This window comes from Rattus rattus, chromosome 1, assembly GCF_011064425.1.
Source record: "Rattus rattus isolate New Zealand chromosome 1, Rrattus_CSIRO_v1, whole genome shotgun sequence".
NCBI classification, from domain to species: Eukaryota; Metazoa; Chordata; class Mammalia; order Rodentia; family Muridae; genus Rattus; species Rattus rattus.
In genome coordinates, this window is record NC_046154.1 from 155,847,564 (window position 1) to 155,871,261 (window position 23,698).

At 54.2% G+C, this 23,698-nt stretch overlaps 2 protein-coding genes across 2 annotated transcripts; one reads left to right on the plus strand and one right to left on the minus strand.

Annotated features, from left to right (window-relative positions):
* On the plus strand, positions 1-18,399 carry Ankrd52 (ankyrin repeat domain 52). Its single transcript, XM_032909096.1, has 28 exons — positions 1-93; positions 413-496; positions 939-1,017; positions 1,204-1,274; positions 2,198-2,398; positions 3,161-3,248; positions 3,431-3,573; positions 3,859-4,071; positions 4,416-4,494; positions 4,748-4,862; positions 5,048-5,130; positions 5,207-5,324; positions 5,459-5,527; positions 5,671-5,811; positions 5,891-5,971; positions 8,383-8,494; positions 8,687-8,758; positions 9,186-9,387; positions 9,609-9,696; positions 9,819-9,936; positions 11,022-11,241; positions 11,376-11,463; positions 11,566-11,649; positions 11,729-11,874; positions 11,967-12,049; positions 12,256-12,338; positions 12,519-12,610; positions 12,943-18,399. Exons 1-28 carry the CDS (start codon positions 67-69, stop codon positions 13,191-13,193), a joined length of 3,231 nt encoding a protein of 1,076 aa, XP_032764987.1. The 5' UTR covers positions 1-66; the 3' UTR covers positions 13,194-18,399.
* On the minus strand, positions 18,361-23,672 carry Slc39a5 (solute carrier family 39 member 5). Its single transcript, XM_032909099.1, has 12 exons — positions 23,558-23,672; positions 22,979-23,074; positions 22,331-22,684; positions 21,787-21,967; positions 20,884-21,046; positions 20,558-20,727; positions 20,202-20,342; positions 19,756-19,849; positions 19,516-19,668; positions 19,285-19,365; positions 18,964-19,154; positions 18,361-18,620 (listed from the first exon to the last, which is right to left on the minus strand). The coding sequence occupies exons 3-12, from the start codon at positions 22,612-22,614 to the stop codon at positions 18,477-18,479; spliced, it is 1,602 nt and encodes a 533-aa protein (XP_032764990.1). The 5' UTR covers positions 22,615-22,684; positions 22,979-23,074; positions 23,558-23,672; the 3' UTR covers positions 18,361-18,476.
* Between the last annotated feature and the right edge of the window lie 26 nt (positions 23,673-23,698).

A 23,698-nucleotide genomic window follows, 5' to 3' on the forward strand; every position in this document is an offset into this window, starting at 1 on the left:
CCGCCGCCGCCGCCGCTGCCGCCGCCGCCGCCGCGAGCTCGATGCGGACGGAGCCTGGGCCGGGCCATGGGGATCCTCAGCATCACGGACCAGGTCAGCCCTCCCGCCTTTCCCCACTTCCTCTTTCCAGGCCCCGGCGCCGCCGCCACGCGAGCCCGGGGATGTGCGGCCTAGGCTGGGCCCGAGCCCGGGGTTCCCGCGGCTCCCGCCGCGCCCCATGCCGTGCTCCCCTCCTCGGAGCGGGTGTCCTTGGGGGCCTGGCGACCGGTGGGGGCATGGCCAGAATCCGCTGCAGCCAGGACCCCTGAAGCGGAGCCCCTCCAGCGACGCCCCCCTCCAACCTGTGTGCTCCCCCACCTCCCGGTTCCGCTGTGGCTCGGGCCCGCTCCCTGAAAGCTGGTTCTCCCTGCAGCCGCCCCTGGTCCAGGCCATCTTTAGCCGAGATGTGGAGGAAGTGCGTTCCCTCCTCTCACAGAAGGAGAACATCAATGTACTGGTGAGTTGGGAGCAGGGAGGATGGCGAGCCGGAATCCGGGCTCCCGTGTTCGGGACCCCTCCCCACAAGTGGGGCGGCTCCGTTTCTCCTCTGCTCTGATGAAACTGCAGCTCTTTCTATCCAGAAATGGGAGCCTGCTCCACATTTAAGGTTGGTCAGGCATGGAGCACCGATCATGGGGTTCTGGGGATGCCCAGAAAACCGGTGTTCTCTTCTTAACCATCGGGGTCTGCAGCGCCCCCCACCCCTCCTGGAAGAAGGAGTAGGTTTCTCGGTCTGTAGCCCTGACTCCACCCTCTCAGGATGCTGGCTTTTGAAGCCTGGTATTGGGATTTAAGACCCTGCAGAACCTAGAGGAAGGGAAGGACTTGGAGTTCTTATACTTGAACTGGCGTTCAGGATAATTTCTCTCTACGGCTGCTTCTCCTTTCTGCCTTTCCAGGACCAAGAGAGGCGAACCCCATTGCATGCTGCTGCCTACGTAGGCGATGTCCCCATCCTCCAGTTGCTACTGATGTCAGGTGAAAGTGGGGAGCTGGGAGGTGCGGCACCTAGGGAGGGGAGAAGTCTCTTTAGATCCCAGGATTGATTGCTGGTGCTTGGTCCAAGAATGGCTTTCTGTCCGTTCATGTTCCCCATTCTGATGATTGGTTTCCTTCCCTCCCCCTCCTCAAATCCCAACAAAATAGGAAATTGTGTCCACACAGGTGCTAATGTCAACGCTAAGGACACACTGTGGCTGACCCCTCTTCATCGTGCCGCTGCCTCCCGAAACGAGGTACAGACCCTACCTCATTTCACCCTTTCAAAAGGATGGGCTGAAGGGCTAGAGAAACTCAGACTCTTCTGCCCCACACAGGGAGGAGACCAGAGTTTGGCCTCTCCTTCCTGCCCCTAGAACGGCTGGTGAGGGGGGGCTGAGTGCTGCCAGCTGATGTGACGTCAGGGAGAGCTTAACACTGGGCTGGCAGACTGCGGGGGCCCTGCTGCCAGGCCTGAGTGACTCATCCCTCCCTGGGGGCCACCTTAAGTCTGATCCCCCTCTGGGCACTGAGATTTCTCTCCTGTGATGGGTGGGGAGTGGCGATTCTTGTGTCCTTGCCCCTGAAGCCACATTTAAGTTGACTGCCTAAGGGGCCAAACTCACATGGAATCCTGTTCTGTTGTGCCTCAACCCTCAAGCCAAGGCCTGTTTGACCCTCCATCACTTCCTTGACTCCAGCCCCCAGCGGTAGAAAGCCTAGGGGGTGCAGGGGGGATGGTGTGGGACACGTTGAACAGGCACATTGGATTTTGGAGAGGATCCAGTATGTTTGTTAATAGATATGATTTTGGTAGCTTTGGAAAGGCTAAGGGAAGGGTGGTTTTTGCCATTAACACGGTGGGAGCATTTGTTTTTCCTGGAAGTAAGCTTGGGACTTGTGAATTTGCCTAGGGGTGGATGCAAGTGTGAGTGGAGATTTTTGGGTGCTGGGTTGGAGGGCTGTAGATGCTGAGTGGCTTGGGGAAGAGATCCCTGTTTTCCTCAGCGAGGTTAAGCTCTACTGACTGCAGGTTTGGAGAGACTAGGTGTGTAAAGAAAATGAAGAGAGACCATGCTAGGAAGATGGACTGCGTGTGACTCTGCCAGCCCCTCCCTTCTGCCCTCCCATTTCACTTCCTGCTCCCCTTTGTCTCCTCTTGTCCCCTGCTCCTCCACAGAAGGTGCTGGGGCTGCTGCTGGCACACTCCGCGGATGTGAATGCCCGGGACAAGCTGTGGCAGACACCACTGCATGTGGCTGCTGCCAACCGGGCCACCAAGTGTGCCGAGGCTCTGGCACCTCTGTTGAGCAGCCTCAATGTGGCTGACAGGAGCGGCCGCAGCGCTCTCCACCACGCAGTACACAGTGGGCATCTTGAGGTGAGGAGCATTACCGTCTAGGCACAGCCTCTTCTCCCTTCCTACTCACTTACGTGCTTCCAGACCCGCCGGACAGGAGTAGCTCAGATAGTTATTAGGCTCCAGCACCAGAGGAATTGTGTTAGATGGAGGATTTTGTGGGGACTTTGTTTGCTTGTTTTTGAGATGGGGTCCTACTATGCATGCTTGGTTGGCCTGGAACTTGCCTTGTAGAGTAGGTCAGCCTTGAGCTTGAACCCACTGAGATCCACCTGCCTCTGCCTTCTGAGTGCTCAGGTTAAAGCTGCACCCCCAGCCTATATTGAGTTTTTATTGACCCAGTGTGTTACCGGTGTTCGGTAAAGGCTGTGTCACTTAGCTATACTTTGGACCCATACGTTGAAGTTCTCCTGCTTTCTGGGGTTGACGATGGTAGGCAAGTGATATAGACTGTTCACCTGTATCTCCGTCCCCCCTTTTACATTTCACGCTGACACACTCTTGAACTTCCTCTGCGGCCCAGTTAATCCTGACAGCACCAGTATTATAGACTTTAAAGATTTCAAGAGTCAGCAAGCACCTGAAGAGACCCTTGGATTTCTTTTATCCAGCGGCATCTCGTTGGTGCCTGACCCACAGTTCTGGTCCTCCAGATTGTTCTGCTCAAGAACGTAGGCATTAATTGTCAGCTGTCGCCCCCAGCACTGTGCATCCCCTTTTCAGGAGGTTAGAGGCCTCTGCACTTCGGTAGGTTGAGCCCCTGTTTTCTATCTCCTCACATAGACCGTGAACCTGCTCCTCAATAAGGGAGCCAGCCTGAATGTCTGCGATAAAAAGGAGCGGCAACCACTGCACTGGGCTGCTTTTCTAGGTGAGAGACACTGGAGGAAAAGGAGGAATTTGACTGTTAGGGTCCCCAGGACAAGGATAGGGGGAGGAGCCTGGGGCTTGGGGGAGGAGACTGGGGCCTTTGGGGTTCACCCTCAACTAACTTCCTTCCTTCCTTCCTTCTTCCCTTCCTTCCTTCCTTCCCTCTCTATTTTTCCCTCATAGGGCATTTAGAGGTCCTGAAACTGCTGGTGGCACGTGGAGCAGACCTCAGCTGTAAAGATCGAAAGGGCTACGGGCTGCTCCACACAGCTGCCGCCAGTGGCCAGATCGAAGTGGTGAAGTACTTGCTTCGGATGGGGGCTGAGGTCAGAGCAGTCTATACTGGGTCTAGGGGCTCAGGACAGGGAGCTGGAGGTCAAACTCTGTTATAGGGGTTGGGAATGCTGGGGTATTTGGTTTGCTTTCGGGAGGTTAGAAGGGCATGGGGAAAGGGTCTGAATAAGGCTTACATTATCTAACAGTGCCATCATTGTTTTGGATGAGAAGCCTGAAGGGGCTGAGGCAGTCAGATTTCTAGGACTCTTAGGCTAGCTGGCTGTTTCCAACTTTGCTTAAACTGATAATCCATACCCTCACTTGCGGAAATCCAGATTGATGAGCCCAACGCTTTCGGAAACACAGCTTTGCACATCGCTTGCTACCTGGGCCAAGATGCTGTGGCTATCGAACTAGTGAATGCAGGAGCCAATGTCAACCAGCCAAATGACAAGGGTTTCACACCACTGCATGTGGCAGCTGTCTCGACCAATGGCGCACTCTGCTTGGAGCTGTTAGTCAATAATGGGGCTGACGTCAACTACCAGGTATCTGAGGGGATGAGATATATGTGTATATATGTGTGTATATATATATATGTGTGTATACACACACACTCACACACACACACACTCTCTCTCTCTCTCTCACTCTAACATGTCCAGATGGCCTTCCTAGAGGAGTTACCTATTGATCTTGTGGGTAATTAGGTCTTATCAGGGACTTGAGAATGGGGCTGGGGTGTCTATATAACATTCCATCCTCGTTGATGCGTTCCTAAACAGCACTGCATGTATGTATGTAAAGCAAGGGTGTACATGTACATACATACATACATGTATGTAAAGACAGAACTACTTTACATTTAATAACCACCTTCATGTTCCCATAGAGTAAAGAAGGGAAAAGTCCCCTGCACATGGCTGCCATCCATGGGCGGTTCACGCGTTCCCAGATCCTCATCCAGAATGGTAAGGACTCAGAGACGCTGTGCTCTCTTCCTCCAAGGCTTTCATCTCTATATGACTTCCTTCTTCCTCCCTACCCCATCCTCCACCCAGAACAGGCACTGGGTGCTCTGCCTTTCCCAGTCTCAGGCTTCCAAATAATGCATCCTGAATGCTTACATCAGCTCAACACACAACAGCGCTTGAGGGATCACTAACTGGTGTGAACGGATTTAGCCTGAGATGTGCCTGGGTTGTGTGTGTATCCTTGTCTCAGGTAGCGAGATTGATTGTGCTGACAAATTCGGGAACACGCCCCTACATGTGGCTGCTCGATACGGACATGAGCTTCTCATCAGCACTCTCATGACCAATGGCGCAGATACTGCCCGGTGAGTCAGGACCCCTGACCCCACTTCTGGGGCACATCGGGTCTGTTCACACGATTCACACGTCAAACACAGAGGTCCAGAGACGCTTGTTAAAGGCACATCTGGATCCCCTCTGAGCCTGACTCCCAGGGTGGTGGTGGCCACAGAAACAAGGCCTGTAACTCTGTCCGTCCACCTCTTCCCAGGCGCGGTATCCACGACATGTTCCCCCTGCACTTAGCCGTTCTCTTTGGATTCTCTGACTGTTGCCGGAAGCTTCTTTCCTCAGGTACTTGCTGACCGGCTGGGTGGTGGGGCGGTGGCACAGGGCTCCTGGATGCAGTGTGGTTGGTGTGCCCCTCCAGGTCAGCTGTACAGCATCGTGTCTTCACTCAGTAATGAGCATGTGCTTTCCGCTGGGTTTGACATCAACACACCTGACAGCCTTGGCCGCACCTGTCTTCATGCTGCTGCTTCTGGAGGGTGCGTTTTCTTCCTCGGACTTGTGAGCTGAGCAAGGCTGTGGGTCCCCCTGTCTGCCTGGCGCCCTCTCAGCCTTCCCCGGATTGGTGGCCATGCTTCAAGGCTCTCACGCTAACTCCTTGTCTGTCTTTCAGGAATGTTGAGTGTCTTAATTTGCTGCTGAGCAGTGGAGCTGACCTGAGGAGGAGAGACAAATTTGGAAGGTGAGTGAGTGTGCAGGGGTGCGCACAGCTAGTGCCTGGTCGGAGGGGCACAAGTGAGGCAGAGTTATGTGTACATTTTACTGCACATCTGGTGTTCATATCTGTTCCTGACTCTTTGACCTGTCCCTCAACATGCTCTCCAGGACCCCACTGCACTATGCAGCTGCCAATGGCAGCTACCAGTGTGCGGTGACACTGGTGACAGCCGGGGCAGGCGTCAATGAGGCCGACTGTAAGGGCTGCTCTCCCCTTCACTATGCTGCTGCCTCTGACACCTACCGGAGGTGAGGCTCCTACCTTGGTTCTCCTCAATCCCTCACACCTCCCTGAGCTGTCCTAACCTCTTTTCCTTTGTTCTGCCAGAGCGGAAACCCACACTGCTTCCAGCCATGATGCGGAAGAGGATGAGCTACTGAAGGAATCCCGTAGGAAGGAGGCCTTCTTGTGAGTATTAAAGAGACAGTTGGGATGTACCTTTCCCCCAGAGCCAGAGCCGTCCTGGCCCATCCTGAATCTCCACTGGGGCAGCCACCTCTGCCACCACTGCCTGCAGTGTGGGGGATGTGTAGGGAAGGACAAATGTGAGACGCAGCTCCTCTCCTCAAGGAGCAGGGAACTGGGAAAGCTGCGCACAGGCTGCTTTGCCTGAGCACTTTTCCAGGCGTTCTAGGGGCTAAGGTGCTGGGGACTGCCCCTGGGATGATGTCTGTTCATTCCAGACAGGCAGGATGCCACTGAACCACGTCTTAGCTGGTACTAAGGATAAGGATGAATTAAGCCAGGTGCAGTGGTGCACACTTTTATTGTAGCACTCAGGAGGAAGAGCAGTTTGAGGCCAGTCTGGTCTACACAGTGAGTTACAGGTCGGCCAGAGTTATATGGTCAGATCCTTTCTCTCAAAACAAAACACAACAGAGCATGTTCTAGGACAGCCAGGGCTACACAGAGAAATTCTGTCTTAAAATAAATAAATAAACAAACAGTAAAAAACAGACAAACAAAAACCCCTCGGGACTTTTAATTAAATGCTTTTTTTAAGGTTTACTTATTTATTTTATGTGAGTACACTGTCACTATCTTCAAATACATTAGAAGAGGGCATCGGATCCCATTACAGATGATTGTTGTTGCTGGGAATTGAACTCAGGATCTCTAGAAAGAGCAGTCAGGGCTCTTAACCACTGAGCTGTCTCTCCAGCCCTGTGAGACTCCTTTTTAAAAAAAAGGAACCTAGTTTTGTTGATTTTTGCCTGTGGCCTCTAGCACTTGGGAATCTGAAGCATGGGGATTGACTTGATTTCCAGTACATCTCATGCTATGTGGTAGGTTTCTGTCACAAACAGGAAAAAGGTCACCTAAAAATAAAGTAAGAAAGGGCCCCCCATCAGCAGCATTTAAGGGACCAGGACAGGAAGCTCTAGACCTGGATTACACAGCAAGAACATATCTCAGATACCTCAGGTGAATTACCCTTAATTCTTTTCCTTCTTAAAACAACCATCAGGCCTTGAAAGCTCAGTGCGGATGCTTGCTCCTGAGTTCCATGACCTGAGCTCCATTCCCAGGACCCAGGTGATGGAAGGAGAGGACTGACTGCTGAGAGCTGACACGCATGTGCTTGCACACACGCACGCACCCATGCGCGCATGCACACACATACACACACACACACACACACACACACACACACACACACACACACGCATGCACGCACATACACCCTGTATGGGTGAACCTTCATACTGACTACATGAGAGGTTGGAAAAGGAGAGACTGAGCGTGCAACATAACTAAAACTCGATCTTCACGATCTTTCTGTGAATCTATACTTCGGAAGTTTATTTTCAAAAGAGCTGGTCATCATGGCACACGCTTTTGATCCTAGTATTTGGGAGGTAGAGGCAGATGGCCTTTGTTCAAGGCCAGCCTGGTCTATATAGATAGTTCTGTGACAGCCACAGCTGTATAATGAGACCCTGTGTTTAAAAAGAGTTAGGCCTGGTGGTGTCACCTTTAATCCTCAGGAGACAGAGGCGGGAATTGGAACTCATTCTTTGTGGCCGTGTGAGTTTACAGCCAGCCTGTGCTACAGGGGACTGTGTTAAAAAAGCAAATAAGAAAGCCAGGAATAGTGGTATCCCCTTAATACTAGCACTAGGAATGCAGAGGCATAAATAGTGAGTGCCAGGGCTACACAGAGAGACCTCAAAAAAAAAAAAAATACAACAAAACAACAACAACAAAACCCACCACTTTGAAAAGGCTCAGCTCTGAGACTTTGGAAAGGTTTTTATCCCCTGTGCTTCAATTTTGTCAATGCTAATAGGGATCAAACTACATCTGGCTCTGAGAAGAATTAGAGTTAAATGGATGCATACGAGATGCTTAGCACCCAGCAGTCAGTAATGTGAATGCTGGATGTCATGGGCTTCTGTACCATGACAAGGGATACCAAGGACATCAAGGCATTGAGAAGAGAACCTTCAGGACGAGGGTGCAGGAGGCCCGGGAGAGGAAAGCAGCACGCACTGAGTTTGCAATGAGTTGGACGGACTTATTCAGCGATGTGGGGAGAAGCCAGGCCTGCTGGCAAGGCTTACTGTGCTGGGGGCCGGAGTGAGCATGTTCACCAAGGCTGGGAGCCAAGCATAGCCCACACTCTCCAGAAGAGGTCCCCAGGATAGAGAATGGTGTTGGAGATGGTGGCCTGGTGTGGCCAGAACTAGGGTTGAATAGAATTAAGAGAACCACTGAACAGAGGGTGGCTTGCCAGGCTCCCTTGTCCCCACCCTCCCAGAGCTGCACCTTCCCTACTGGACCTATCTCAGCCTCACAGTCTGTCCCTGCCTCCCCAGCTGTCTGGAGTTCTTATTGGATAATGGTGCAGACCCCTCCCTGCGGGACAGGCAGGGCTACACAGCTGTGCACTATGCAGCCGCCTACGGCAACAGACAGAACCTCGAACTGGTACGGATGGGGACTTGGCCTTGGGGAAAGGGAGCAAGGATAGGGCTTGGAGGTAGGATCACAACCTTCAGGTTTGTGATCACAAAGTCGGGTACAGTTGAATTGGGAGATTAAGGGATTACTGTGAGTGTGGCCGGGGCCCACATCTTAGAAGTCTGAGAACCTCAACATGTCCTTTCCTGTCGGTTGCAGCTCTTAGAAATGTCCTTTAACTGCCTGGAGGATGTGGAGAGTACAGTTCCCGTCAGCCCTTTGCACTTAGCTGTGAGTTCAGCATCTTTCCTGTTCCTTCCTGTTGTGACTTGATGCTCCAGGGGCATGCTGGCTATGACCCTTGTACTTGTATCTTTAAAAAGAATAGTTTGTTGTTGTTGTTGAAGTATGATTGTGTGTTATATTGATGTGTGTATGGACAAGTGAGTACCATGCGTGCATGTGAAGATCTGAGGACAACGTCATGGAGCTGAGTCCCTTCTGCCTTTATGTGGGTTCCAGGGACGGAGCTCTCAGGTCATCTGACTTGCAGAGCCATCTTGCCAGCCGTTTCTACATTCTCCTTGGGATGTTATAGGCAGGTTGTCTGGAATGAGCCCAAGGGACTTGTGGCACACGGCAGAGCAGGAAGGGGAGTGTCCTTAGCTGCGTGTGCCTGTTGGTTTCAAGTTGGAAACGGTTTCTTGCTTGCCCGTAGGCCTACAACGGTCACTGTGAAGCCCTGAAGACACTGGCTGAGACGCTGGTGAACCTGGATGTAAGGGACCACAAGGGCCGGACCGCGCTCTTCCTGGCCACTGAGCGAGGCTCCACTGAGTGTGTGGAGGTACTGACGGCCCATGGTGCCTCTGCCCTCATCAAGGAGCGTAAACGCAAGTGGACACCCTTACATGCTGCTGGTTAGTGGTCCCCTTTAAACCACTGCCAAATCCCCCGGAGCAGATGAGCTGGGAGTGGGCGTGGGCCAGGAAGATTGAAACTCGAAGCCTTGAATAATAGCTTCCTGCCTGCAGCTCTTTCTATGCCCTGGGCCTTCACAGAACTCCAATCCTTGAGCCCAGATTCAACCTACCTCCTGCCCTCCTGGCACTGTCCTGACAAAGGTGCCCTTTTCTTTCAGCTGCCTCTGGCCACACCGATTCCCTGCACTTGCTGATTGACAGTGGGGAGCGCGCTGATATCACAGATGTCATGGATGCCTATGGACAGTGAGTGTGGGCCAGCAATGGATACGTTTTCCCCTCTTCCAGACCCTCATCCTTCTCTACTTGGTCCTTGCCAAACAGCTGAGAAGTGACGAACCTCACTTTCTGTCCCGCCTGCTCTGTAGAACCCCACTGATGCTGGCCATTATGAATGGTCATGTGGACTGTGTACATCTGCTGCTAGAGAAAGGATCCACGGCTGATGCTGCTGACCTCCGGGGCCGCACTGCCCTCCACCGTGGGGTGAGTAGGCTTCTGGGAGTGAGGTTGTTCACTGGCAGGTCTTGGGGTGGACAGTAGAACCCACCAGTAGCAGATCATCAAGAGTGTCTAGTGAGTACAGTAGGATTTTTTTTTTGGAGCTGGGGACCGAACCCAGGACCTTGCGCTTGCTAGGCAAGCGCTCTACCACTGAGCTAAATCCCCAACCCCCTACAGTAGGATTTTTGTCTCTGGATCTTACTGGGCCTGCACTTTGATGAATGCCTCCCATCCCTTAATGGTGACACTCAGCTCTCCCCTTAGAGACTGCGTTCTAGCTACCCTCCCTCCCTTCCTTCCTTCCTTCCTTCCTTCCTTCCTTCCTTCCTTCCTTCCTTCCTCTCCCCACTCTGTCTGTCTCTCTCTTTAAAAATTTATTTATTTATGTTACATACACACTTTTTTCTTAAGGTTTATTTTATGTGTAGCTGTTTTCAGACACACCAGAAGAGGGCATCAGATCCCATTACAGATGGCTGTGAGCCACCATGTGGTTGCTGGGAATTGAACTCAGGACCTCTGGAAGAGCAGTCAGTGCTCTTAACCGCTGAGCCATCTCTCCAGCCCTCCCTACCCACCTTTATAGCCAGGATCTCACTATGGAGCCCTGGCAGGCTCTAAACTAACTCTAGGTCAAGCTGGCTTTGAACTCACATAGTTTCCAAGTGCTGGGATTAAAGATAGGCTGTACCACTATGCCCAGCAGATCTTTTTATTTTAGAGCTCTCATTATTTCACTCAGGCTGGTCCTTCACTTGGGCTCAAGTAATCCTCCAGCCTCAACCTCCTGAGTAGCCGAGCCTACTGGTGTGCCTGGCCTTCAAAGCCACAGAACCCATTGATGTCTTGTTTCTTGCTCTCTGGTTGGTCTTTTGTTCCAAGAACCTCAGGGTTGACTGTGGCTATTCAGACTGTCAGGAATGCAGCTGCTGGTCCCTAACACTGGAATTATTGTAGAGATAAGCAAGGATTCCTGGGAGTAGTTCTTGCTCCTGGGCTAGCCCCCAGCAACTAGCCAGTGTCAAAAGAGTGACCTCTTACCTCTGTCACCTTTGTGTGCCCTGCAGGCAGTGACTGGCTGTGAGGACTGCCTGGCTGCACTGCTGGATCACGATGCATTTGTACTGTGCCGAGACTTTAAGGGCCGCACACCCATTCACCTGGCCTCAGCCTGCGGCCATACTGCAGTGCTGCGGACTCTGCTGCAGGCTGCCCTTTCCACAGACCCCCTGGATGCCGGTGTCGACTACAGCGGATACTCGCCCATGCATTGGGCCTCCTACACTGGTACTGGGGCCTTCGACAGGCACAGGGGTGTGTGCCGGGGGGGTCTGGAAGTAGATGGGGGCTAAAGATACGACAGAGTAGATGGAGACGCTTGGTGTTTCTCACCTTCGCCACACTTTCTTCCTCGTGCCCAGGACATGAAGATTGTCTGGAGTTGTTACTTGAACACAGCCCGTTCTCATACTTGGAGGGAAACCCCTTCACTCCTTTGCACTGTGCAGTGTAAGCATCGTGTGGATCAGTTCACTCTTGGGCGCTGGCCTGGGCCGAGGGTAGGGAGGCCTTGGGTGTCCTGATTCTGATGATGCCTCCTCCCCACTCTAGAATTAATAACCAAGACAGCACCACAGAGATGCTGCTGGGGGCTCTGGGTGCCAAGGTTGTGAACAGCCGGGACGCCAAAGGACGGTGAGTGGCAAACCCCGCTGGTGTTGGCTTCTGCCCATGCAGAAGAGCATCCCTGTTTCATTCTACTCTGGGCCTCCAGGACCCCCCTTCATGCCGCTGCCTTTGCGGACAATGTCTCTGGACTCCGGATGCTGTTGCAGCATCAAGCTGAAGTGAATGCCACTGACCACACTGGCCGCACTGCACTCATGACGGCCGCTGAGAATGGACAGACTGCTGCTGTGGGTGCGTAGGGATCTGCTGTGGCAGGAAGGTGGTGAGTGGGGTGACTACCCCTCTGGAGGAGGACTTCAGCCTCTGTGTGGTCTCCTTTGTAGAATTTCTGCTGTACCGAGGGAAGGCAGACCTGACTGTGCTGGATGAGAACAAGAACACTGCCCTTCACTTGGCTTGTAGCAAGGTACTGCGCAGATGAGCAGGGAGTGCGTGTGGAGGCTAGAACTCAGAACAGTGGTGCGGGACTGTGCTGCAGGGTGAACTGTAACAGAAACCAGGGCTCCTAGGCTACCTGACTGGTGAAGCATGTCTCTGCTCACCTCCCTCCCTTTTTCTACCCTGTTACCTGGCTCCTGTTCCAAGTGTCTACTTTTCGTTCCTCTTCCTCAGGGCCATGAGAAATGTGCCCTCATGATCCTGGCGGAAACCCAAGACCTTGGCCTTATCAATGCTACCAACAGTGCGCTGCAGATGTGAGTGCCCGGGGAAGGGGGCTCCTGGCTGGGGGAGGCAGGTGGGTGAAGAAAGTAACTTGCCCTCCAGGGGCTCTCTAGAGCTCACAGTATTTATTCCGTGTCCTTGTCACCCACCTTGGGGTGGCAGGACAGCCTGGCACCCTACTCAGTGTGCCTTCTTTGTTTTTCTCTTCTAAGGCCGCTCCACATTGCTGCCCGGAATGGTCTGGCTTCTGTGGTGCAGGCCCTGCTGAGTCGTGGGGCCACAGTGCTGGCTGTGGATGAAGAAGGTGGGTGGGGTCAGGACATTCTTCAGGAGGTCGAACTTGTTATACATGAGATTTTCTTCCCAGGGGACCTTGTGAGAGCAGGGACACAGCAGCAGTATTCTGAGCCCACAGGGGTCTGATGGAACTGGGTGGATGTGGTAGGATCAGGAAAACTCACCACCCATCCCGGTCTGCTGCCCTTTGCCCTGCACTCAGAGTTTGCCCCGGGCCTCCCTGGGCTCTGGCCACCTGGATTTCCAGCTACAGTGGGTGCTAGAGAGCTCAACCTAAAAGGGTAGGTGGGGCTGCAATGCAGGACCCTGAGCCTCAGTTCTCCCTGCTTTGTCCCACAGGTCACACTCCAGCACTGGCCTGCGCTCCCAACAAAGATGTGGCAGACTGCCTGGCCTTGATCCTCTCCACCATGAAGCCTTTCCCACCCAAGGACGCCGTCAGTCCTTTCAGCTTCAGCCTGCTCAAGAACTGCGGCATCGCAGCCGCCAAGACGGTGGGTGGCTGTGGCGCCCTGCCTCACGGGGCCTCCTGTCCCTACAGCCAGGAGCGGCATGGCGCCATTGGGTTAGATGGCTGCTACTCAGAGTAGCCCCCTTCAGTGTCCCTCTCCCTGCCGGTGGCTTGATACCTTATTCTATTTATTTAGAAAAAAGTCTAAACATTTAGGGCACTTTAAAGGAGAACACGACTGGGTGGTGGGGCAGGGGAAGGACGCACTGGGGAGCAGCTGCTTACCCCTTTGCCATCCCATCCTGGCCTGGCAGAGGTCTGGGACCTACAGGGAGCACCCTAGGCTCTCTGTACCCCCAGGACAACCCCTTCTGCCAAGTGTCCCAAAATGATTGCTAAATGCCTGGCTCCCCTTTGACTCCATCTCTGTTTCCCCTGTTTGCTGCCAGCTCCCCCAACTCTTCCTCCCCCTTTCCTCTGTGCTCACTCCCCTTACTCTGCTGCCAGGCAGACCCCTCCTCTTCTTCCATACCCATCACTGCCTCCCTGCTTGGCCCCTCCATCCCTGCAGCAGTGAGAAGCCTTAATTTCTGGTACTGTGTGAGCACTCTGGGGGTGTCCCCCTCTCCCTTCAGGGGCAGCTAGAGGATGGGGGGAGGGTATTTAGCACTGGGGCCTAGAGCTTCCCCCCACATCCTATCCCCCCTAAAATTCAAATGCAAACACTTGAAGCAGCAACTACTGAAGCTGGCCCAGACCTGCGCTGTCCCCTGGCTCCTCATGTGCAAACCAAGGGCTGCCTCTGCCCCACAGCCTGCTCCTGTCCCCCTGGCCTGGCCCAGCCACGCACTTTAACCTTGCTTCTTTCTTTTAACTTCCTTTGGGGGAGGGGAGCCTGTGGCCATTCCCTCCTTGGCTCTCTTCTTCTTGGACTTTTGAGGCTTGTCATGAATTTTTAAGTAAGCATTTTATTCTTTTAGGGTAAGAAACAAACGAATATCCTGCCCATTTCAAAACTACAGCCCTAATGTACGTCCTCTGTGTCTCAGGCATGTGTTTGCATGCGATGGAGGGAGGGACCATGTTCTCCCTCCTGTGTCCCCCAATCCCAGAGTTCCTCCATGCCCTGTGTCTGTCTACCTTCTGTCATGTCCGAGAGTACCTACTGCCCCAGTCACTCCTGATATGAAGCCAAAGATGGTGGGAAGGGCAGGAGCAGTGTGGGGACCTCTTATTAGGGAAGCAGGCCTTCCTCCGTGGGAGGGGGAGCACTGGTCAAGGGAGCAACAGATGGACGCTGTGGCTCAGTTCAGGCCCCTGCCCTCCCAGCATGGGAAAGATGGGCCGAGTAGACGCTGCACTGATAAGGTTCTAGAATGTACCCGAGAAGCCAAACTGGGCTGGAATGAGGAGGGCAGTGTTCTCTTCAAATGTAGCATTGCATCTGGCCCTGGTCCCTTCAGATGCCCTGTCCATCTCCTTGGTGAGCCTCTGCACAGTTGGACCCAATCCCGTAACCCAGTGTCCCTTCCTCACACGCAATACCTCAGCCAGGGGCCAAGACACAGAACTTGAATAGAGGTCCTGCCCCTCCACCCCACAGTGCACCCTTGCCCAGTTTGGCCACCATCAGTATTGCCCCTGAGAACTGAGAACTGGATGGGCTTCGTTTACACAGCACAGGGGGTCCCTCCTGGGGATCCCTCCACCTCCTTCCCACCCACGCTTGCGTCACCTACATTCTTAGCCATTTTCAGTTGTGTCCCTTGAATGTCTTGCCACCCTTGCCAGGGGTGAGCTGAGGGGAGAGGGGCCATCCCAGGGAGCCCTTCCTCCCGACAGATCCCCTGCATCATACCTCATGCTGGTCCCAGAAGCCTGGGGTGTTTGTCTCAACCTTTCTCTTTCACAGTCTCTGTTTATCTTTGTGTTGCCGCCCCCAACCCTCAGATCCTAAACCATTTCAAGGCTTCCAAATGACCATTATTGGTGAGAAGGACTGTGCAGCTTTTAGTTTTTATTTTTATTTTCAAAGCCAAAGGGCCTTGCAATGCCCCTCTTGCCCACACCCCTCCATGTCCTCTCCTTCCCTATACGACAATCAATGTGACCTCTCTTAAGGGCTGCCGCCCCCACCCCCACCCTGCTGGTTCTGCAAAGCTTGTCCCCTAACTTCAATTCTCTCTCCTAAAATCTTCCCATTTCACCCCCCCCTCTCATCTTGGTGCTGGGAATGAGGTGGTGGGGGGATGGGGAGCAGGGAAACGGTTTCCTGAGGTGACTGGGGTACCCGTCATGTTCTCCTTTATCAATGCTTGGTGACAGAAGAGGAGAGTCTGTGGATTTGTCAGGAGCCCCATTTTGTTTTGCTAGATGAGATTTCTGGTGGCTGTCTGCTCCCTGCTGTCCCGTGCATACTGTCAGCAATGCTGGGAAGATGGCAGGGGGTCCTCTGTCCCTCCTCATGTGGCTGTGAGGAGGCCTGGAGGACAAGCAGCCTCCTCTCCTTATGCCAAAGGAAATCCCGCACCCCACCCGGGGTTCCCAGCCCCTGTGTTTTTTGAAGCATTTTGACCATTCTCATGGCCACTGCATATTTATTTTAATGTTAAGATTTTTTTTTAAAAAAAAAAAACAAAAAACCTCTTTGACTTAAACGGGTGTGGAGAAGTAAAACAGGCAGAATGCCCCCCAATCTTAAGGGGGTGGGGTGGGGAGGGAACATCTCCTTCCCTCTCCTTCTCTACCCTCCCCTCTCCCCACCGCAGCTCTAAAGCACTTGCTTCAAGTAATAAGCACTTTTGTGAAAAGGCCTATTTACATGAGGACCGGCCGGGGACAGCCCTAGGTCCCAGCAAAGGAGATAGAGTAGGGCTACATAGGAGACAGGGAAACAGACATGGGAATCAGAGGGTGACACGAAAAGAGCCAGTTTTTAGTTTCTGATTTTGGGGGAATGTTTCTGATTGGGCGGTGGCTTTGGTAGGTTTGTGTACTTCAGAAAAACAAATGGCACAAACTGTGGGTCCCAGAATGGACCAAAGACCCGGGTCACTGCCACTGTCCAGCTGAGACTCTGAGACTGACGGGCTACCTCCCCCACCCGTGGCCCCCTGAGCCATAGGACTGCTGAAAACCACTGAATGTACAGCCCAGGTTGGGGTGGGGAGTTGCCCCTGGGGGAGGGGGCTTCTCCTTTTGTTTGGTGCTGTGGGGGGTGGGAGACATGAGACTGAGGGACTGCCACCCCACGTAGACACGTGTTCCTTGGGGTGGAGGGGCTGAGGAGGGCCGCCTCCCTCTCTAACCCCAGCCATGGCCCCTCCTCCCTCCTCACCCCTATCCGTTCTGACTGTAAGTCCAGCTCACCTTTGCCTTCAATATGTAACCAAAGGAAAACTCAACACTGTCTCCACCGCTGTCTGCCCACCCAAGCACCTTCTTCCTCCCCGGATCAGAAGGGGAGAAGAGGCTGGGGGTGGGGATGGTGGGGCCTGAGTGAATGGTTCTACAACTGTACCCCCAAAACCCTCTCTGTGGTCTTGGAAGGGGTCCTGAGAGGCGGGGTGAGGCCAGGCTGCCGGGCTGGGAGTATGCACACTGTGTCTGTTATGCACATGAGTGTTTCTCTGTCGAAGACTCTAGTAACTGCTCCAGCAGGGAGGCCCCTCCTCCTTCCCTCTCAGCCATTTCTCACCCTCTCCCCACACCCAATGTTCATTCCCTGCCTCCCCTTCCCACCGCAAAGGAAAATAGCCTTACAGACCCTAGCCCAGAAACCCTACTCCGGGGCAAGCCAGTATGGCCCCATCCTGCCCGCCAAGTTTGAACCCTACCTTTTGAGGAAGGGTAGGGAGCAGAGCAGCCTCTTCCCTTCTGTGGTGACTCCGGCCCTCTGGGCCTTAACCTAGCTTGGGCAAGGACAGAGGTGAGGAATCTTTGAGGACCAAGCCCTGTGGTCTGGGAAGAGGGAGGTGGAGAAAGAAGGGTTTGACTTGGGAACTCCCTCCTCCCAACCCAACCCCTATGGAGAAGCGACCAAATTCCCAGAGATAGGAGGGAGTTGGGGTGGGGAGGGTCTGCTCCTTGAATTACTTGAAGGTACTGACTCTGAGGCTGCTGTTGCCCACGTAGGTGTGAGGGGGACACTGTCACTGCATTCGGGAGGGCCGAGGACATGGGTGACGAGAGGATCTACCCTTGGCCCTCGCTCACTCCTGCTAGGCCCTTTCCCTGGGCCCTCCTGTCCCCACCCTCACTCTGGGCGCCCCTCCAGTTGCACTAAAGTAGCTGTTGTGCCAGTCTTACCCACACCAGGTGCCAGGGTGGGGTCTCTGCTTCCAGTCCTTCCTCCGCCTCTGCTCCCATCCTGGACAATCTTGTTCACTTGTGTTCCTGGATAGCTCAGCTTTGTGTGTGTGTGTTTCGGGTTGGGGTGGGTTTGGCTGGAGTGGGTCTGGCAGGGGTTTGGGAAGGGCTAGGGGAAAGATGGAGGATGGTGTCTCCTACGCCCTTCCCCAACTCCAAGCCACAGAAGCCTGGGAGGGAGGGTGCCTACTCTCGCTGCCGCGTGTCTTGCAGATGTGCCAAAATAGGGGTGGGTGGGAGGGGAGGGTGCCTGGCAGAGCAGCCCCAGGGTGGCTCTCTCAAAGCAATACAGTTCTCCTGCTGGGGAACAGCAAGACAGGGGAGAGGTTTGGGTGGGGACCTGGGGTTCCTCATGTACAGCTGTGTATATTCAGGGGTGTTCTGTCTGGTCCCCACTGTGGGCATCTATGTGTGTGTGAACCCCTTCCCCATGCCCTGCATGACCTGTGATGCTGCAGACACCACCATCCTGTGTGCAGGCGTGTTGGGGGGCACGGAGGGGCATGTTCCTGTCCCGTTGCACCCTCCACCCTGTGACCCATGTACTCGGTTGTAGGAAGTAAAGAGAACTGAGCACAATTCACTGGATTCTAGTTGAATCTTTCTCTAAGCAATTTCCTCACTCCTGCCCTTCTCCCTATCCTGGATCCCCCTGTGGTGCTAGTGTTGGGGTCAGGGGTGTTTAATGCTGGTGGGCAGCAATAGGCCCAGATACCTGCATCTCCAGGGTGCTGAGGGCAGCAGGAAAAAATGGGGACCTTGGTGCATTTGCCCTGCCCCCCACCTGGGCTAAAGCACAATGCTATCCCTGAAGACTGATGCACCCCACAACCTCCAGGCCCCCCATGCTTGTCCTCCCCAAACCTGCTTTGAGCCCTCCCACTACACCCCGGTTTTCTATGCTGTTTTGGTGCAAGTACAACTGTCGTAGTCATGGCTTTGGGATGGGTTCTGTTTATTAAAATCCTATTGCTCCTACTGGCCCTGTGTCCCGCCTCCGTTCCTGTGGTGGGGGGAAGGAAGGGCAACCTGCATCCTTTGCCACTGGCCCACATCAGCCATCAGGAACCATGGGCAGTAGCTGTTCCTCCAACAGGGCTATAGTAAACATGAGGCTGCCCCCCAGCAGCAGCCCCAGCCCCTGCAGAAGCACATGGGGCAGGGGCCGGGGCTCAGGAGGACGGAGCAGGGCTGGCAGCTGCAAGGAAGAAAGACTGTTACGATTCTGCTCTGACCTATGAGGCAAGACCTCACCGTCTAGCCCTACTAGCCTGCAACACTTTATAGACCAGGCTGACCTCAAACTCACTGCCCAGAATGATGGGACTAACAGTGCACACCACCAGGCCTGCCCCACGCAATGTCCTCTTGATGAGAGAGAGAGAAAGGGTGTCTGTCATACAGGGTCAGCAACCCCCACCTTTGAGTATTTTTTTTCTGATGGGGCCATGGGCCAAGAAGTGGAGATGGCCAGTCTGATTGTCCCTCTCCACACCACCTGCCCACTGTCCTTAAGTTGTCAGTTCTACCCCACATCTCACCATATCCACAAGGGCCACATAGAGGAAGACCCCAGCCGTGATCCCAAACACCCAGGGAGTGAGGGGGACAGGGCCCAAGCTGAGCCCCACCCCCAGGGCTGCACCCCCCAGCCCCAGGACTCCAGAGACGAGGCTCAGCAGCAGCAACTTCCGAAAGGACAGCCCTTCCTGAAGCAGCATTGCAAAGTCACCTGTTGTGGGAGAGCACAGGACAGGAGGGGTGAGTCAGAGCTGCCCCTCTATTTTGTCACCTGCCAACCTCCGAGTTCTCATAGACCCTCCCTCTCTGGAGCCCACCTACCCCACTGGTGCCATTCCTACCCAGTTCATGGGGCAGCTCATGGCAGAAGACTGCTAGGGTAGTGCTGAGGCCACTGGAGAAGCCGTCGGAAAAGGCAGCACCTAGCACCAGCAGAGAGCCAAAGGGTGTTCTTGAAGAAAGGAGTTGCTGTCTGAGCTCCCTCTGGTTCTCAGCTCTCCCACATTCCTCGGAGCTCTCCTACCCCTGCTAGCTCAGAGCCCTGCCTCCCATCACTGTGTCTGGCCTCAAACCTAGTGCGAGCCCATCGGTGAGGTTGTGCAGGCAATCTCCCAGGAGGACCATCCATGCGATACTACCGCCCCGGTGCTCATGACTGTGGCCTTGGTATCCGGGAGGGGCTGGAGATGGTAGGGACTGGCTGTTTTCCCTCTGGCCCTGAACCTCTGCAGCAAGAAGGACCAGGTCAAGTGTTGCGAACTGTTAAGCGGGAGCTACAGGCTGACAATGAGCTCATTTTCTCTGCTAGTCACCTGAAGCTGCCTGTAGGGGTCGAAGGACCATCCCAATGCCATCCTCTGGGTCAGGGCTTGGTTCTCCGACATCCCTTTTGTTCCTGCCACATCTCTGAAATGGGAGGGTATCCCTCCTGGTGGAGGAGGTAGCAGGGCCAGGGGCTAAGGGGAGGCCAGCCCAGCTGGGAAGATGAACACCTGGTTCCACTGCTAGCACCTGGCCTCTGTTTTCTGACCTACACCCTTTTCCCAGGTTGGTGTCTCTCTCTCTGTTTAATGTTGATATAAACTGCAGAGAACAAGCCACTTGGCCAGAAGTCCCAGGTCTACGCCAAGGGGCCCTTCCCCACTCGGAGGTGGACAGGTCCAGTGCAATTGGCCAAGGACCAGAAGCACATGCTGTCCCTCCCTCCTGGCTTGGCTAGGACTGTTTGGCAGGAGGAAAAGAAAAGGGTGTCACTCACTGGCCTGAGCCCTCTGTGCCGCACAAGTCCTAGTGCATTCTCTAACACGAAGAGCAGGAAGAGGCCACCAAGCACTGACAGCCCTGGACCCAGATCCTCCTCTGCTTGCTCACTAGGTCCTGTGTGCCGTCCTCCTTGTGCCTGTCAGGAAGTAGAACAGGGCAGGCCCTGGAAACCCCTACAGCCCAATAGCATCCCCTTCTCCCAGCAAGCTTTTACTCAAGCATCCCAGTAGAAGACAGCTGTGGCTGAAACCGGGGGTGAGGGGTCAGGATGTGGGAGCTGACGGAAAAGAACAAGGGTCCTACGGCTCTATGATCAGCTGGGTCAGGTGGTGAAGATGGAGTTTCACATACGTGTGGCAGCAGGTGGAGCAGGGCATCCCCACAGAGAGTGCCCACAGCCAGGGCCCCCAGGAAGCCCAGCACAGGCCGCAACAGACGAGGTCCTAAGAGCCGCAGCAGCAGCAGGGAGAGGGGAGCAGGGAGGCTGAGGAACAGGACTGCCAGGCCACTATGAAGCAGGGCTGGGAAGAATTAATCGGGCCTAATATTAGGAAAAGGCTGGTACAGAGGCACAACGTGGACAGACACACTCAAGGGAAGTTGGACCCCAAGAAGACCCCTCTTAGCAAAGGACCCACGCCCTACCAGGATGTTGCCCACCCCACTCATCCACTGACCAGACAGTGCATCCCCTGGAGGTGCTGGAGCAGGGGTTTTGATACAAACACGGCTGTCAATCTGATAAAGCAGGGCTGGGCACAACAGAGCAAACTGACGAGGGGTCAGAGGAGCAACAGGGCTCAGCCCAAAATTGACCAGCAGCTGGGAACCATTCAGACACTGGAGATCGAAGGGAGGGCCATGTATTAGGGAGTCAAAGTGAACTGCCACCCAAGTCCTGACATCTGTTCTTCCACAGAGTCCCAGTTCTCTCAGGGTCCCCTGGGCTTACACTGGCACATGCATCAGAGAGAGGGGACGAGGGAACTTAAGGACTAAGTCACTGGTGAGCATTCAGTCCGATGTAGTAGTCGACACTAACGTCTTAGTTTGCTCGAGAACACTGCTGTTTTCCATCTCCCTCTCGTGCCCTAGGAATGCCCTTGTGTTCGTGAGGAACTACTTTGGCAACTAGTCAAGAAACCCGACATGCCCATACATCTTTAATCAATACCCCACCATGTGTTGATCCAGCCTAGGCTGGAGTGCTTCTTTTGATGGGGCATGCCAACCGACCTCGGGGTCCAGCAGAGCTGTCCAGCAGCCGCCTTGTGTATGTAGGACAAGGGACGAATGGATTGTCTTAGAGGGACATCATCTTGAGGACACTTCTCCACATAACTATTCCCACAGCCTACTCTGAGACACTTCCCTGGATTGTGTGTTTGCTAAGTGACGCCCCTGAATTTGGCCAGCCTATACTAAGGTCAAAGGGAACAGCTCATACCATTAGAATAACATAGCCAAATAATGAGGAGTTATTCATTTACTCTTTACATACTTCAAGCCCCCTGAGGGCTGAATACCTCAGGCCACCTGCTTCCATGACTCTTTCTCCCTGTCTAGAGACTCGGACTTACATCCTCGTTCAGATGGTCAGCCAACGAATGGTCCAGCAGCAGAAGCCTGTGGAAGAGGTCTAGGCCCGAGGGCCCTGACCCATGCAGATCATGTGCCTTTGAGTCCTCCTGGTCATCCCAACCTGAAGGGCTCAGAGGCATTCCTGCCCAGACATCCACACTCAGCTCCAGTTCCTGAAGCCTGTATTAGATTGATTAGCAAGTCAGACTCACTCGAGTTCCCTGACACCTGCCCTGAGCCATCGTCTCCTGGGAGGTTTTGGGAGCGGGAGACAACCAGTCAGGCCTGGGAAGATCTGAGAGGTGTCACTTATAGGAGAGCCTAAAATGGGTAGCTGTTGGCCTGTCAGGGAAAGCCAGAAGACTGGAGACAAGCAGCACCAAGAGCAAGGACTTTACTCCTCTGGAGAATTAAAGCAATAGAGGTGAGCAGTTGGTGCTAGAGGACTCATCCCCCCAAAACCAGCACTGGGCAACTGGAGCAAAGCAGACACTGAGTAGAACCAGGAGATGTCACATTTGTGTTTGGGAGAGAGGTCAATACCTGTGTGTGAAATTGTCGCCACTCGTGGGTGCAGCCCGCCCAGTTGGAGGCTCTTGGTGTCCCAGGCGGAGCCCCTGAACTCGGCCCAGTCCTAGGCTGTGGAGAAGCCGGGCCAGGCCCCCAGCAGTCAATGTCCCATTCTCTCCATATAGACCGAACAGCTGGGCCAGGTAGTGGTTCTGTTCCTGTTCGGCTGGGCCCAGGTTGGGGACTGAGCCTTCTACCCAGCCCAAGGCCACCCCCACACACAGGCCAGCCAACAGATGATGTACGGGGGGCCCCATCACTAGGGCTATGGGTTAGAGGCTCTGGTTCTGACTTCTATTTCCTTTGGGACATCCTGAGGATTGTACCCTAGAACAAGCAGGAGGGGTTGGGTCAGGGCTTTTGCTCCTGGGCTCGGAGCTGGGGAGATGCTCATGTTATACTTTCTGCCACTTACTGAGTCTATCTGCAGCCTCTGCAGCCTCAGGCTTACTCTGCCCCTTCCTTCTGCCTTCTGGAGCAGCCTCCTGACCCCAGAGCTCTCCTTAGGTCTGGTCTAGAAACCAGACTAGTATCTCAGATCCCCAAGACCCACCTCTCAACCTGTTCCACCGCCCTACTCCCCTCACCCCCACATATGCAGGGCCTCACTCCTAATGGCACCTCAGGTCCCTGGAGGGCCTCACTGTGGACCTTAAGAGATTTCTGAGTCAGGGAGTTCAGTCTTCAGATGCAGTGGAAGCCACGTCACATAGAGGGCTGAAATGGATAGGTTTCCCCTTAGCCCACCTGCTTTGGGGCGGAGTCAGAGGTGGGGCAAGTGTGGGAAGGTTCATATAGGAGTTAATGGTTGACTGGTCTCTGGGATGGGGGGGTCAAAAGTCAGTCTCGGCTGGGCCCTGACTGGGGAGGGGCCACCCTCTGCCCTGAGGAAGCCACATGGTTAAGAACCTGTACTTGGTTTTTTCTTAAATATTTTATAACCCATAACTTGTTCAGTGCCCCCCAAGCCTTCTCCTGAGCGCACCCCTCCACGGGTGCCTTACATCTGCTACTGAGCTGCATCTCTTCCAACCCCATCCCCACATTGCCTGAAGAGGTGAGCCAAAGTGTCCCTAAACCAGGAGTTAAGAGGGAGAGGCAGGTGAGTGGTGACCCCAGATGCATTCAGGAAGAAGACTTCTTAGCAGTGCCCACCCTGGGAAACAAGAGCTGGCGATTCCCCACTCCAGCGAGCATTACCTGACAGCAGGACAGGAGACACAAAAGAGGAAGGGGGACCCAGCCTTCTTGTGGCAGGCAGGCTGGACAAGGGTCACCTGCAGGGAGGGGGTAGGGGAGGGACACTACCTTAAAGGGGCAGGCTTGCTTTGCCCAAGGCCT